Genomic DNA, 15,204 nt, shown 5'->3' on the forward strand with positions numbered 1-15,204 from the left:
CGTAGCATGGGATGCGCACCATTCGAAGAAACCGGGGCCGTGGATCAGCGTAGACTGTATGGGAGGTCTTGGGGCCCTAAGACGAGGGTGCGCGGACGCGCGAGGCTCCATGAAGGAAGATGATCCGAGCCATTATTGCCTTCGACTGCGTACCAGGCTGAGCGCAGTTGGTCCAGACGAAAGGGTCGTGTGTGGAGATCTGCATTCAATCTCGTCTGCAGGCCTTCTCCCGGGACGCCGAGCGAGCTTGGAGCACACCCGTGCATCGGAAGACGGATCCTCCGGATCGACTGGGGGACATCGCATGCACGATTCGGAGTCGAGTGTGTGCGAGGGCCGTGTAGGTCCGTCCGTGTGGCGTATCCATGTATACATGGCCAGATCGTTGCGATGTGATCATAAAGCGAGCTGGATCTCTACGTCAGCGCGGGGCAGATGATGCAAGTCGAGTGCATGGTGAAACTGAAAGCAGGGTGTTTGAGGTGGAGTCTGAAGCGCGAGTGAGCTCATAAGCGACCCGGCTTCACAGGAGTTGCAGCAGGTCCCGGGTAGTACCAAGCTCTGCGTTCGCAGGCACGAGAGAAGTCGAACCTTGGAACCTTCGGAAGGGTCTTGCATATCTTGGAAGCCGGCCGTGGGGTCAAATATCCATGTAACGGCGTTTGGACGCTAGCGCCAGTCCTAGCTGCAAACACGTTGAGAGGGGATCGAGCGGTTTGAGGTAGGAGAAGACGGCTCCATCTACGGCATCATGCACGGTTCTGCGGCGCACAGAGGCGCGCTGTTTGCGTGATACGGGGAAGGCGGGCGTGGTTGCGTGTGGCCCTGATGGCTCACACGACAATCATATGCCCTCCCGCGTACGTCTGAGATGCAGCGCCCTGCTCGGAGACCTGCTCGGGGAATATACTCGGCGACGAGCAATTACGAACCCTCTGCTCCACTGACGGCTCGCGGACGAGCACATGAGCGTCTGAGCCATCCAAACGAAGACACAAAGGCGGGTCACGTTGCGGTCACAATTAACCTTTGGATTCCCACGCCATCCTCAAGCGACATAAAACAAGCCCTAACCCTGCGCAGGCCACTCCCACGCATGCAAATCCGTTGATGACCCATCTGAAACGTGGTCACCGCCCGGGCTTGGGCAAAGGGCTTACTCGGCCGAGGCACTGGGAGTGCACCGCCGTAAAATTGACCGGTGGCTGAGTCAACAATCCGGTAAGGGCCCGGGGTTGTGCTCGCGCGTCGCACAAAACTGTCGGTGGTGTCGAGGACTGAGGACAACCATGGAATGTCGAGCTATCGCGCGGAAGGTTGGAGGGAAGGAGAATGTGCTGGAAAAGGAGATGAGCATGAAATCCTCGTGGCCTGCCTCATGGCCCCTGGCGAGGCGCATGAAAATCGGAGATAGGATTCTCACGATTGGTCAGGATTCCATTTCGGGAGCCACAACTATACATCAAAGACACCGTCCGCGGTCGCCGCTCGTTTTTTTCCGCCTCTCCCTTTTACGATGTTGACCCTTGCCCCTCAGTCCGTCTGCGACGTGTGCGCAGAGGAGTACGGCCCCCAACATCTCCCCCATTCCATCCCCTGCGGTGAGTACATGCTATTCGCATTATTTTTGGGGCAGCCACCGCTCGACAAATTTGTTGACTGACTCCCTCGATGCCCCCAGGTCATGTCTTGTGCGAAACATGTTGCAAGAGTATCATCGAGAAAGCCCCCCCTCGTCTTGCACCCGCATGTCCGTTTTGTCGCGAGCACTTCACGAGCGAAGGCATCCGCAAAGTTCGCATCGACTTTCCTGTCACCAGCGGGCGTAACACCCCTTGGCGGCCAATAATCGAGGCGAACGAGCCTACACACGACTACTCGCTCGCGAAGGAGGAGGAAATCATCCTTGTGGAGCGCACATCCAATCGATCACCGCGATCCGACGCTCGACGACTTGAGGACAAGGTGGCTAAGATTGCCGGAAAGCGTTGCTCGGTGGAGGAGGTCTCCACACTTCACAAGGAGATTTCTGTGTGGCTGGAAGCGAACCCCAAGGACACGGTACGCGTTCGAATATCTTCGGCCTTTTCCCGGATTTCTGACATACATATGACGCACAGCCCATCTCCCTCACGCTCAGTGCTGCCCTTCTTTACGCCATCCTGATCAACTACCAGGCCCACTATGACGCCACCAAGGCCTCGAAGGAACGCATTGAGCACCTCGAGAATGAGCTCCGCAGGTAGGCCCTTCTTATTTTACTCTGGGTATACGGGATACTAAACCATCTTCTAGCAAAAATGCTCAATACGAGCGTACATCGCAAGAATGTCAGACGCTGATGGCGGAAATTAGCCGTCTGAGGTTCAAGTCAACGCCCACCTCGCCAAGTATCACATCCTCCACCACGAGCTCCTACTTCCCTGGGCCCGTCGATACCTCTTCCCTTCGCCTTACAAAGTCAGCAGCGACCTCCCCTTACAATAGCCCCCCGACCATCAGCTCTAGCCGACTTCCCGCAATCTCTCCTCTTCACAGCCCCATCCACAGTCCGCCGATGCAGACTCTGTCTCCCCCTAAAATGCCGTCGTCCTTGTCGACACCTTCTCCCGGTGGCCAGCATTATTCGCCCCCGGTTACGCCTACGCCCCCGCACCCTGCCACGGCGATCACTCGCTCCAAATCCAGCGCAGCTACCTCGTCCTCACACACTCGCTCGGCTTCCGCCTCCATTTCGCAGTCATTGCTTTTCCGCAGCGATACCCCGACGACGCGCTCGCACACGCCCTCCATCCGCTCTCACACCCCAGGCCCGCGCTCGCACACTCCAATTCGCTCGACTACGCCGTCCCTGTCGACTTCGAGCGCGTATGCAAGGCCCATTTCGCCACCGCCACCGCCAGTGCCACCGATGCCGACCAGCGCCACCCGCAAGACACGCACGCTCTCTGTGTCTTCTCCCGGCGCGCCCAAGATCGTCCGGTCCACGTCAGACGACGAGCGGCACCTGGGCATCGGCGGCCATTCCGATAAAGAGTCGATTCGTGCCAAGTCGCCCACCGGAATCTTCTCTCGCTGGGTACCGTCGGCGCGCCCTGCCTCTACCGCCCCGAAAAGGCAGTTGTCCGCGACGCCAGCTCCCCGGACTGCGTTTGGCTCGACGGTCCCCCCCAGCTATCCCACGCCATCTGCGACGCCGACGCCGACGCGCAGGCTCTCGGTATCGCGCGCATCCATCTCGACGCCTCACCGCATCCAGACCCCCATGCGGGCAGCTGGCTAATAACATCCCGCGGATCACACATGGGGACTTAATCCGACTGGATTGATCCGCGGGGTGGGCCAAGGAGCTAACCCCCATGCCCTTCATCACATTTCCTCCTTCTGTCTGCTGCTCCTCGACTGCGATACCCCCGAACTTTTCCTGCAGCATCGACGGCCCGTACGCGCACAATACACAACACACCGCCTAATACGTGCTCAGCACTTTCCACCTCCCCAGCGTACGGCCATTTTCGACTTTCGACTCGGACTCGACTTGCGACTCTCCCGTCTCACGATCATCCTCGACCGTGCTACCTATGATACCTCGCCGATATATTCGCTGTACATATCCCGCTGGTCTCGGTATTGTCTCATACTTTCTCCTTTTTTTTCTTGTTTATCCTGATATGTTTTCTGGGTTCCAGTTTCTCCCTCCATCTTCCTCCCTCATCCTGTCAGTCACGGTGTTATCCGGTGGCGTTCCCGTGCCACCTCGAGCGATTCATTGCTCAAGTGTTTATGATCCTAACCTAATCCACCCTTATCCGCATGTTCCTTATACCCCGGCTTCCACTGTAGCGTATACGGACCTCTCTGGCTTGCTTTCACGTCTCTTACACGGCTTTCACGATTCGCTTCCACGAGTTTTTTCACGAACCCTTATCCCGAACCTTGACGATGCGATAGATGACCCTCCTCCCCCTTAAAAGTAGGCGTTGTAATCGCTTATAGATACGACCTAGTACACGACGAGTACTTTCGAGTATTACCTTACTACCGCCGTTGAATGGAAGTAGCTTTTTCGCGGTGCATGGAAGTTGCGAGCAGTTCAACCTGCGCTCAGTTTTCGACTTGCTCTTCCGGTCTCGATGCTGGATTCGTGAAGATTGCACATCATACGGTGCTTCTGACCACGTCATGTGTCGCGATACTTAGGTGCACTCGAGACGATATGCTGAATCGGGCGTTATCGCGATACTGAGGACCGTTCGGACTTCGCAAATGTATGACTCGACTCGGGCGAAGCATGTGCAATATCCGGGAGATGACGACAGCCCGATGCTCTTAGATCTCTGAAACGTTCTGGAGCATTGCATGAACGTCGATTGACAAACCGCCTGCGGCAATCGCAGGGAAAGCGAAGCGCAGCAGCGATAACATCTCTGGGCTATCGTCCAACGTGCGCCGCAAGTGTAGATGGTCGTTTAATACAACTTTGCGTGCAACGCGGAAGGGGGCGCGATATGTCAACTGCATGGGAGCAGGAGCAAACACAGAAAGCGGCTAGGGGTTCACGGAGCGCTCGCCGCGGACACATGCGGGTGTTCTTGGACATCGCGAGGGGCATGAGGCAAGATAGCGTAGAGTCGAGTCAAAAACTTAGGGCTACCGGCGGGGGCGGTCGTACAAGCTCTGGAAGGGGTCGGGGACTATCGGCGATGGGATGCGGAAACAAAGTCAAGAACATTGTTCTAAGTACCGCCTTGAGGCCACGTTGTGACGAGGTGCCGCGGCGATTTGCCCCAAGGCAATGGATTGTCGCTGGGAGGGCGAAGGGTCGATGGCCGGCCGTGCCCACATTTGGGTCCGTCGCTGACCTCGTTTTGCCTCGCGCACCGACGGCGACGGGCGGATATTCCGAGCATGAGCCGCGGTTGACGCCTTCCCAGGGGTAAACGAGCTATCGAGGACGCGTGTTTGCCGCGGGCGGGTCCGAAACGCGTGTATCAAGACGGTTGAAGCCGGAGACGGGCAACTCGAGGAACACACGTGTTGAGGTGTGGGCGCGTTCAGAAAGACGAATCGTCGCACGGCGTTGCTGTTCGTGGCGCGAAGAGAAGCGGCAACCCACGGTGGGCGGGAGCTCGGGATCGGGATCGGCGGCACGTTGTGATTCCCGCGAGCAGGGGCGGAGTATAAGTCTGCGCGGATTATTTTGGCTGGGTGGTCGCCAGGGTCGAACGTTCATTCAAACTATTAGTAGAACGAGCCGTATATGCGGCGCTCCCATAGAAGGGTCAGTGATGGTCGAGCGAAAATATGTGTGGAACGTCTGCACGTTACAGGATGGAGAAACGGGCATGAGGCCTGAAGTTTGAAGCTATGCTTGAGCTGGAACTCGAGGTTTAGGGCAACCGTTGATAAGAGCATTGTGCGATCGCACCGACGCCACCGCCAAGCAGAGCATCTGCCACGAGTACCGTAGAGCCTAAGACTTTTGCATGTGCAGCAGAAGATGGCCTCGGATTGCAAAGAGGGTGCAAGCTATACCTTCTTTCCACCGCTATCCTCTCCGCTCCAGACCTTGCAACTGCATATCTGACCTTGCAGTGCAGGCATGCCGCTATATGTGTCCTATGCGTTCTCATTCACGAGGATGCAATTTTTGGGCATAACCGTCCGACGCCAGTCGCGCGCATGTTGCTATAGTCAAGTCGCGAACAGAAATAGGGAAATAGTGAAGCGCCAAAGTCACACAATCAGGTCACACCCGCGTCAATGATTACGTGACAGCTCGTGTATGCCCGTCGTGACGCTTCGGTTGCGCCCGTCATTGCTCTCTAAACATCGTTAGTAGTATCGTCCTAGCTTTCCTTTTCCTTGTGGTAATCAGAATCAGTTTGCAGAACTCCAGCCGGTTCAACGCACAGTTGATACCCGAGGGGGGAGTCGAGTGCGGTGCCACATCACTACACAGTCATGCGCATCTCCGCATACAAATCCACGTCCCCTGTTCGGAAGCCCCGGTTGGTCGCGCTTGCAAGCATGTAACCTTTGGCTCACATATATATACGTAGTAAATTCTCGAAACGCTCTGCTTTTGGGGTCCCGCGAAGCGTATCCGATGATGAAAGCGATAGTTCCGACGCGGACTCGGATTCATCGGACAGCTCTGTCTCCTCCTCAGAATCTGAAGTAGAACGCGAGTCACAGTGAGTGATACATAGTTATGCTGCAGTCTGTCTCAGATGTTAGATACCAGATTACGGAAAACAGATGGTGCCAAAACAGCGGCGGAGATGAGATACATCGAGGATACCTTAGCATCTATCCGACTACGAACTCGGTGGCGGGACCCGTACGAAGATTGGGAACGGGATGCTCGCAAAGACGCCCTGGTAAGCATATATGCCCTGCTTGTAGACTTCTCTGACCTGTCGATGAAGCGCACTGCTCGCAAGGAACAAGCGCAAGCACGTTTACAGCGACATCATGTCCATGATCAAGCTGCCGTCGAAGAACTTGAGCGCCTCGCGAATCTTCACAAGAAGCAAGTCGATGAGGTGGCTGCTCAGCTTGCCTTGCTGGAGCGCCAACGACAGCAGCAGGAGCAGCGGCTTCAGGAACAATGGAGGGAACGGGACAACCAACTGTGGCAGCGTATCGAGAACGTGATCAAGTTCGAGGAGGAGAAGGTGAAGGCAAAGTTGGAGGCGGAGAGGAAGGCGAGGGAGGAAGAGGAACGCAAGCGGAGATTGGAGGTAGAGCGCAGGTTGGCTGAGGAGCGCAAGAAGCAAGAAGAGTTAGAAAAACGGCGTCAGGAGGAAGAGATGCGTAAAGCAGAAGAAGCCAAGGCGGAAGAGGAGCGCAAGCGGGAGCAGGAAAGTGCTTTGCACCGCCAACAACAGCAGGAGGCGGAGGCAGAAGAGCGCGCTCGCTTGGGGATAACCACTCCCGAGGAGGATTGGTTACGTGCCAGAAAGTTGCTCAAGGTATGCACTCGGAGCTTTCTAGCCACTAGATCTAACGGGCGGCAATAGTCAATCAAGGAGGGTTCAATGAAGACCGTCAAGGGCAACAAAGAGTTGAAGGCGCTCTGGAGCGCCGGTAGACGGGCGATCAATCCCAAGATCGGCCAGATCACGAGTGATCCTGAAGTGATCAACCGAGTGGTAAGCTAGGCAACGCGAACCTTCTTCGTCTTCTTCATTCTTACAAGTCGGATAGTCTCAACAGATCTTTCAGATCATCAAGCCTCCCAACCCGCATCCTCATGACGTCTACATGGCCCTCCTTTCCGCACTTGCCAAATCCATCCTCCTCCAAGCGGAAACCGAGGTGACGGCTGAAAAGCGAGCTGCCGGTCCATTGGCTCGCGTCGCCGTGAACCTGATCCCAGCCCTGGACGGGTTCGTGGACGTGTTCTGGGCGAAGATGGTTCAACGCACGGGAGGGTGGCCAATCCCTGCCATCGTCCCACCCACAGACGTCGATGGCGTGCCATTCACGAAGGAGACGCGCCGGAAAGCGCTAGGTTACCGCAACGAAGAGACGGCTCCAGAGCGTTGGCAACGCATTCAGGGCTCCATGCGTGTCTACTGGGAGATCCTAAAGGGCACCGGTGACGTGCAAAGACCCATCGACCAGAGGCCGAGAGTGTGGACGTACTTCACGCGGGTGGTGGAGAACCAGCGCATGCTGGAGTCTGCAGTTGCTCCTATGATCCTGCATGGTATGTTGGATTACTCGTTACGCATCCATGATCCCTGATGATGATTCCGCCGCCTTTACAGCGGCAGTGGAAGTCTTAGGTCAGGACGCGAAGCGTGCCTACGGCGCGGACTGGGTGAGGTTGATGACTATGGTCTACGAGTGGGTGACGCGGGGGATGGACCCTGGAGGACGACCCGTTGGTGGGGACGCTCCAGAGGGGAAAGCAGCTCGCGTTCGACTGCAGATTGAAATCGAGCGTATGATGAACACCCCATGATACGGCCCCAGAATCACCTACCTTTTTGCCACGCCCTTATGTTTGATCTTCAATAGCATGTCATCCTATCTGATAGTACACGTCCACGATGTAATAGAAACGAAACGCAATTATGATCATTCTAAGTGGCGGCACGCTGTAAAAGTTAATCTTTAGTCTAAGGCCAATTGCCGACTCCCACGGCTTCGTGCAACAGCACCGACCGCCCGCAGTCGCTTCGGTACGACCGAATCTGATGAACGGAAACATAGTTTGCAATCTTTTGCAGTCCCTGAAGGGACTGCACCAACTAAGTACTACAAACTTGAAGCTTGAAGAACCGATTTAGAAAAACAGATCATAATCAAACCGCAACAAGCCGCAACGCTAGCCGACTTCTTCCTCCTGCACGTGATCGTGCCAGCAAAATCGGAAATAGCGAGAGGCGAATGGTACGTTGTTCCTCCCGCACCATGTCGTCCATCTCAGTGCGGACGACGGACTACCCGGCTATCAAGAATTCACCTCTGGTCGGCCTTGCTGAGGGAAATGGCTCATTCAGCAATATTCACCTCGCTGCGCTCGTCCTCGGCGTTCCATGGCTATTGAAACGCATGCTCCCGCTCGTCAACCGCGGAGGATTCAAGACGTACCTCTTCTTGGTCATTCTCACAGGCGTACCTGTTGCTATTGGCTATTGGACTCTGATGAGCATGTACGGGAAGCGCAAAAACGAGAAGGTCCTCTTGCCTAACAGAAACATCTCGGAGTACATCACGATAAAGGACCCGGAGCTCAAGCAAAGGTATTTCGGCAAGAACAAGATCCCGATGCAAGAGTTCTACGACGCGTACTTTGAGCAGAAGATTGACTTTAATGGTACGTGGCCATATCTGACGCGTCTGACGGGCGGAGGCTCAAGTCAATGCAGGCGACGTGCTCGACATCATGGAACAACGTCACGACTGGGCGAAGTTTGTCATGACCCCCAAGCTATTCAGACAAGTCCTCTTCGAGCTTATCCCGGACGTCATCTTCCACACGAGCCAGCAGGATGAGGACCAGGTTCGCACGACTTACGATCGTCAGTCTTTTCCCTCCTACTGCTGTCGTTTCGCTGACGTATTGTAACAGGTGGCGATGACTTTTACGAATGGTGATCTATAGTCAAATAGTCGATGAGCGACACGAGCTCATTGTTTTGATAGGTTCCTTGGCCCTCGCATGATCTACACCTCCGGTATTGTCACCGACATCACTCGCGAAGAGACCCTGGAGGAATTGCAGGACAACAAACTCACCATCGTCTGCGAGAAGCTTGACCTTAAGCCAACCGACCGCCTTCTTGATATCGGTTGTGGCTGGGGTACTCTTACCGCGTTCGCTGCTAAGAACTACGGCTGTAAGGCTACTGGTGTCACCATCGCCCAGAACCAGGCTGCGTTCGGCAACGATCGTATCGCGAAGAATGGAGCCGCCGACAGCGCTAAAATCCTCTGCATGGACTATCGCGACATCCCTATGGAACCTGGTTATTACTCTAAGATAGTCTCGCTCGAGATGGCTGAGGTGCGTCTCATCATGAGTTGTTTGCATCTTGACGTCGGGCTGAGTATTTGCCATATTTGCCAGCACGTCGGCATCCGCCGCTATCGGACTTTCCTCAGGCAGGTGTATGACCTCCTAGACGATGATGGCATCTTCCTTCTCCAAGTCGCTGGTCTCCGACCCCATTGGCAATACGAGGATCTGATCTGGTGAGCACCTTGGTATGCTTGGCGAGTACGCGTATCTGAACCGTTGCCGTTCAGGGGCCTCTTCATGAACAAGCACGTTTTCCCGGGAGCGGATGCCAGTTGCTCGTTAGGCTGGGTTATCACGCAAGTTGAGGCTGTTGGGTTCGAGGTCAAGAACATCGACGTCCTCGGCGTGCACTACTCCGCGACCATCTGGAGATGGTACAAGAACTGGATAGCGAACAAGGAGGCCATCCTCGAGAAATATGGCGAAAAATGGTTCCGCATTTGGTCCTTCTTCCTTGCCTACTCCGTGATCATCGCCAGGTATCTATCTCGCTCGGTGTCCTCTTGAGACTCTGCCGACCATCTCTTTCATAGGCAAGGCGGTTCTTCCGTGTTCCAGATCACGCTGCACAAGAACTTGAACGCCTACCACCGCATCGAAGGTGTACCCACGCACGCGTCTATTCACGTCAAGCCCAAGGTTACCATCGAGTAAGTGTCCGCTTCGATCTTGGCCTTGCATGTCATCTGATCTGCTGTCGTTGCAGACCGGTGGTTTGAGGCGACGGTGGTTGACGAACTGCTCGTTCAGAGAGCAAGGGAGGTGCATGTGAATGGGAAAAAAATACACTAGATCTTGGATGCGTAATGGGTTGTACATGGTTCAGATTCACTCTGGAACAGAACTGCACGATTACTTGGGCCACTTGTAGCGCCGGACGCCTGCAAATCTAGACAACGTTTGCGTTCAATCCTTCACCTTCAGATACACGACCTCACATGGTCAGGGACCGGCAATTGTGCAACCCGATCTTCCGATTTCCCGCCTTTTTGCTTCTTGCGGCCACGACTCGCTCATCGCATCAGGGCGCATGCGCAATATCATCGGCTTCGTACACGAGATGAACCCTTCGTCATATCCCTGGGAGGCTCCTGATTGCGTCGTCCCGGTGACCGGCCTTGCTGTTCCGGGCTCCTTGCTATACCGCAATCGCTCGATACATTTCTCATATATAATGGACAACCTCGGGCGCCCTATAGGTTTTAAAGACGATGGCTCTCACCCCAGGCCTTGTGTATGTGCTGAAAAGCCTGCGCGTCTGGTCGGCCCCACCGATAGCCCTTTATATCTTGTCGAGGATCCTCAGCGCCGTCGACATCAACGTTTCAGGCCTGCTGCTGATATCGACTTGCGTACTCCTTCCTCCGGCGATCCTGCTAGTGCGGTATCACCTCCTTCGATGGAAAGACCGCCGCGATGCTGCAGCAGTTGGTGCAATTCTTCCTCCTGAACTCAAATCCGCGTGGCCAGCTGGACTTGGGCTGGACTTGATGGCAGCCATGAAGAACTCTATTGTCGATGTCTATCCCGGTCTGGACACTCTTCTCGACCCTGCATACCTGGAGCTGATGCAAACCTTAGGTCTGAACTTCAGGAAGTGGTCCAATGAATATGGTAATACCTGGCGAATCACAGTCGCAGGGGACACTCGAGTGAGTGACAGGCTCTTCAAGTCTACGGGATCGAGAATTGATCACGCGGCGGTGCAGTACTTCACTTGCGAGCCTGATTATGTGAAGGTTCGTCGCATGCTCCGTACCTCATAATCTGGTGACGATATCGTATTCCTATAGGCTATGCTTGCGACGGATTTCGGAAGCTTCCATAAAGGTGGGTGTTGCTGTCAGTCCCAGATGCCACGTATCTCACTGTGATGGCGTAATATAGGGCCGAATGTGTTGCATCAAAACAATTCAGTGCTAGGAACTGGCGTGTTCAACGCGGATGGTATGTTGCCTATCGAATCTCTCGAGCTAGCACTGCTCATAGCTGATGCCCTCTAGGCGATCTGTGGAAGTGAGGATGCAAACCCGCGAAATTGCAACACTGGCACTGATATGACAACACAGATTCCATCGTGGTATGACAAGACCCTTCTTCAGCAAAGACAAGATTAGCCACTTCGAGTTGTTCGACTCGCATTGTGATGACGCACTGTCTCAAATGCGAGAGCGGCTTCGCCAAGGCTGCCCTGTCGACTTCCAGGACCTTGTACATCGTCTGTACTCTTTACTTGCTATGATTTGTTGTTCCTGACGGCGACGGGCTCTAGGCATCACTATGGACTGCGCTACCCAGTTCCTATTCGGCAAGGATGTTTGCTCGCTCTCTGCGGGTCTCCCTTATCCGAACCAGCCGGAGGACCTATCGCACCCTGCAAATGCTTTTGCTCACGCGTTCCTTCGCGCTCAGAGTGTGATTATAGTCCGTGCCCGACTTGGGAAGACGTGGCCGCTTGGGGAGTTGTGGGGAGATGCCAGTGCATCGCACATGAAAATCATATATGACTTCGTGGACCCTCTCGTGACGGAGGCGTTGGAGAGGAAGAGGCGAGGAATCTTGCTCGACAGCCCAAATGCAGAGAAGCCTGGCGAACAAGATGTTCTTCTTCATCAAATGGCCGAGGCTACGAACGACCGCGTCATTCTCCGCGATGAAATCATGAACATGATGGTCGCGGGTAGAGATACGGTATGTTCCATTCCGTTCGCGGTATGACTTCCTCACGTTGAGTTCATCGTATATTAGACTGCGTCTACGGTACGAGAGAGTTGCTTGCTGATGAAACGGACTACAAAGCTCATGATCTCCCCTTCAAGGTCACATTTGCCGTGTATATGCTTGCTGAACACCCTCAGGTTTTGCACAAGTTGCGCTCAGAAATCCTGTCAAGACTCGGCGGCCAAAGACGACCGGAACCCGATGACTTCAGGCAGATGAAGTATCTCAGGGCCGTCATCAATGGTGAGTCCTGTTCTGTCACTGCCCGATCAGACGTTAACCGCGGGCACATCAGAAACGCTGCGGCTCTTCCCCATTGTGTATGTCCGATTATCGACTGTCATACGCGTGTGCGTAGCTGACAAGCGCTGGTGATCAGGCCTTTTAACAGCAGAGAAAGTATCAAGCCGACCACATGGCCATCCAAGTCCGGCGGACCACCTATTTACATCCCAGCAGGCACGCGGTGCGCTTATGACCAGAGAACTGGCTCCAAATGTGTGCTGAACCTGAGGCTGTAGATGTCTTTATTCCGTTTTGTTGATGCATAGAAGATTCGACCTGTGGGGTCCAGATGGTACGCAAATCCCGTTTTCTACTTCTGAAAGAACTATAACTGTATATCAACAGCTCTCGACTTCGATCCTGACCGCTTTCTTGACCAACGAGTGGAAAGACTCACCAGGAATCCGATGATGTTCCTCCCATTCAACGCCGGTAATGTTAAAACACCTGCGCAAGACCGAGTCCATCGCTGAATGTGCTGCGCCACAGGCCCGCGGATCTGTCTCGGCCAGCAGTTCGCCTATAACGAGGCTTCGTTCATTCTCGTTCGTCTACTGCAAGGCTTCTCGAACATTCAATTGGCCTTGGACGCACAACCGGTTGACAGTTTACCGCCGGCGCGTTGGAAAGATCCCGGGGAGGTACCCTTCAGACAAGAGAGGGAGAAGGTGATGCCAAACACGCATCTGACGTTACATGTGAAGGTGCGCGCTCGGAGACCCTCTCTCGCACCACATGGATCATAACGTGGTGCACAGGGTGGACTATGGGTTAGGATGAAGGAGGCTCAAGGAGGCGAGGTTTTGACAGTGCCAACCCCTTCGAAGAGTGACCTGGGTCATCTGTGATGATAACAATATGCAAACAACCTGATAGGTATGCACCATTCGTCTTTGGTCTTTCCGGACCCAGTGCGACAGACAACCAACCAGTACTGCATCTGTGACGGACCTTTGCTAACGCCGATACAGAATTTGTGGGTGCTGTATGGGAACATCATTATCAAGGTAAGAGCATTTGCAACCCCCCCCCAAGACATTAGCTTTCAGAATGCATTGATTAACTTCGAAATCATACTAGGCTAGGCTCTGGGTTCGGATGAAGGAGAGATCAGGCGATGTAGCAGAAACAGGAAGTATGTGAGTGTCGCCGGTTAGTTCCATGCATGGGGCGTGCATGGGGCGATCGTTGGAGGCACCTAGTACATATGCAGCCAGATATTATCTACTATAGTTTGTACGGCATCCTTGTCCCACCATTCAGCCGTATCGTCTCTCCGTTGATGTACGCACACTCGATGATCCATCTCACTGTCTGCGCGAAATCTTGTGGTCGGCCGAACCTGGATGGAATTAGGCGGCCTTTACCACCGGCAAACAAGTTAATCAGTCACCTCTTCGGAAAGACAAGCTCCTTGCGTAGACTTTCCCGGACCTTAGGCTTCATCTTATCCGTCATCGGGCTTTCGAACATGCTAGGCGCTATTGCCACAACCCTGCACACACACATGATGGTCAGCAGTTGGCTTGTCCAGATGATGCGAATCTTGCCGTATGCCGTAGTCTGCCAGATCTCTTGCCATGGGCAGCGTCATGGATACTAAGGCGCCTTTGCTCGCGGAATAAGACGTTTGTCCGGGCTGTCCCTCGTACTAGGGGAGAAGACTGTCGGATCAGCGAAGGATTACAATCGCGATATTGTCCGCCCACCGCAGCAGCGCTACTAGCAAACACGACGACTCCGCGTTCACCGTCGGCACTAGACGTGTCCCTCGTTTCTTCCGTCGGAAGTTCAGGCTCCACGCTTGCAAGGTGGGGAAGACACAATCGTGTCAGGTTGAAAGAGCCCGTGAGGTTGACGGCCATGACGAACTCCCATCTATCGAGAGGATGTGGTTCTTTCTTGTAGTCCAGTATCTATATGCGCCGCTTAGTAAAGGACATCACATCCTGCGAGTACATACCTTCGAGGGAAGGCCAACCCCAGCACAGTTGATCACACCACCTAATGGTGCGCCGGAATCTTTGAACCACTGGACTGTACCGGCGACAGCACGTTCAATATCCGAGAGTGATGTGATATCCGTCTCGAAGTACTTGACACGCGCGTTGTACTCTTGGCATGAGCTGCCGGATTGTATATGAAGCTGCTCCGGTGGAGGGTTCAAATCCAATACGGATATGTAAGCGCCAGCTTCCAACAGATTCTGGGCTGTAGCTAATCCGAGGCCGGAGGAGCTATGGGCCCACGAGGAAGAACGTTGAGTTTGCCAGTTCGATGCAGGAATACAACAGACTTGCCCACCAGAGATCACAAACGTACGACGGGATATCCTCATAACGGTAAGGCAGTTGAGACACAGAAATCGGCACGACTGAGCTCTGGTGAACAGAGGAGCTCGGTTCAAGATTAAGTACCACTGCATGAACCCCGCGTTTCGCTGAGGTCCCCGGGTGCCGGATATCCGGTAGCCGGATCCCGAGAATCTCGGCGTCGAGTCGGCGAGTACCGCAGTCCCACACGCGCGAGCTTGAAGGGACTTTGGTTCAGATCGTGCATACGACAGTTGAAACCCCAGTATATCTCGGCCAGCCATTGAACTTGAATCCCCAAGCTGTCTTGCTCAATGTCGTCCTTGCGTTGATACGACCACATCCACG

General features: G+C 54.5%; 5 protein-coding genes across 5 annotated transcripts; 4 read left to right on the plus strand and 1 right to left on the minus strand.

Annotated features, from left to right (window-relative positions):
* Window positions 1–1,516: 1,516 nt before the first annotated feature.
* Window positions 1,517–3,283, plus strand: PUNSTDRAFT_137673 (uncharacterized protein; the record flags this gene model as incomplete). The annotated part of the gene is made up of 4 exons (XM_007387323.1): window positions 1,517–1,601; window positions 1,682–2,061; window positions 2,121–2,242; window positions 2,296–3,283. The coding sequence occupies 4 exons, from the start codon at window positions 1,517–1,519 to the stop codon at window positions 3,281–3,283; spliced, it is 1,575 nt and encodes a 524-aa protein (XP_007387385.1).
* Window positions 3,284–6,233: 2,950 nt separating this feature from the next.
* Window positions 6,234–7,975, plus strand: PUNSTDRAFT_115965 (uncharacterized protein; the record flags this gene model as incomplete). The annotated part of the gene is made up of 5 exons (XM_007387324.1): window positions 6,234–6,383; window positions 6,432–6,977; window positions 7,026–7,157; window positions 7,213–7,717; window positions 7,779–7,975. The coding sequence occupies 5 exons, from the start codon at window positions 6,234–6,236 to the stop codon at window positions 7,973–7,975; spliced, it is 1,530 nt and encodes a 509-aa protein (XP_007387386.1).
* Window positions 7,976–8,427: 452 nt separating this feature from the next.
* On the plus strand, window positions 8,428–10,460 carry PUNSTDRAFT_145949 (sphingolipid C9-methyltransferase; the record flags this gene model as incomplete). The annotated part of the gene is made up of 8 exons (XM_007387325.1): window positions 8,428–8,833; window positions 8,886–9,038; window positions 9,089–9,110; window positions 9,163–9,523; window positions 9,587–9,711; window positions 9,766–10,017; window positions 10,072–10,188; window positions 10,245–10,460. The coding sequence occupies 8 exons, from the start codon at window positions 8,428–8,430 to the stop codon at window positions 10,255–10,257; spliced, it is 1,449 nt and encodes a 482-aa protein (XP_007387387.1). The 3' UTR covers window positions 10,258–10,460.
* A 289-nt stretch (window positions 10,461–10,749) lies between these two features.
* PUNSTDRAFT_137676 (cytochrome P450) lies at window positions 10,750–13,392 on the plus strand (the record flags this gene model as incomplete). Its single annotated transcript, XM_007387326.1, has 15 exons — window positions 10,750–11,190; window positions 11,248–11,277; window positions 11,332–11,368; window positions 11,426–11,485; window positions 11,542–11,554; window positions 11,608–11,756; window positions 11,811–12,229; window positions 12,287–12,298; window positions 12,358–12,502; window positions 12,555–12,579; window positions 12,639–12,725; window positions 12,781–12,836; window positions 12,890–12,976; window positions 13,034–13,248; window positions 13,303–13,392. 15 exons carry the CDS (start codon window positions 10,750–10,752, stop codon window positions 13,390–13,392), a joined length of 1,866 nt encoding a protein of 621 aa, XP_007387388.1.
* A 251-nt stretch (window positions 13,393–13,643) lies between these two features.
* On the minus strand, window positions 13,644–14,909 carry PUNSTDRAFT_54939 (3-hydroxyacyl-CoA dehydrogenase). Its single transcript, XM_007387327.1, has 6 exons — window positions 14,845–14,909; window positions 14,508–14,781; window positions 14,254–14,460; window positions 14,095–14,195; window positions 13,938–14,039; window positions 13,644–13,886 (listed from the first exon to the last, which is right to left on the minus strand). The coding sequence occupies exons 1-6, from the start codon at window positions 14,880–14,882 to the stop codon at window positions 13,772–13,774; spliced, it is 837 nt and encodes a 278-aa protein (XP_007387389.1). The 5' UTR covers window positions 14,883–14,909; the 3' UTR covers window positions 13,644–13,771.
* Between the last annotated feature and the right edge of the window lie 295 nt (window positions 14,910–15,204).

Source organism: Punctularia strigosozonata, assembly GCF_000264995.1.
Source record: "Punctularia strigosozonata HHB-11173 SS5 unplaced genomic scaffold PUNSTscaffold_13, whole genome shotgun sequence".
Lineage (NCBI taxonomy): Eukaryota > Fungi > Basidiomycota > Agaricomycetes > Corticiales > Punctulariaceae > Punctularia > Punctularia strigosozonata.

Excerpts from the sequence above, each read along its gene's own strand:
- PUNSTDRAFT_54939 (XM_007387327.1), bottom strand. The coding sequence starts at position 14,882 with ATGAGGATATCCCGTCGTACGTTTGTGATCTCTGGTGG. Across the intron at positions 14,461-14,507 it reads GGGTTGGCCTTCCCTCGAAG|ATACTGGACTACAAGAAAGA; the intron begins GTATGTACTCGC and ends CGGCGCATATAG. Across the intron at positions 13,887-13,937 it reads GAGCTTGTCTTTCCGAAGAG|GTTCGGCCGACCACAAGATT; the intron begins GTGACTGATTAA and ends AATTCCATCCAG.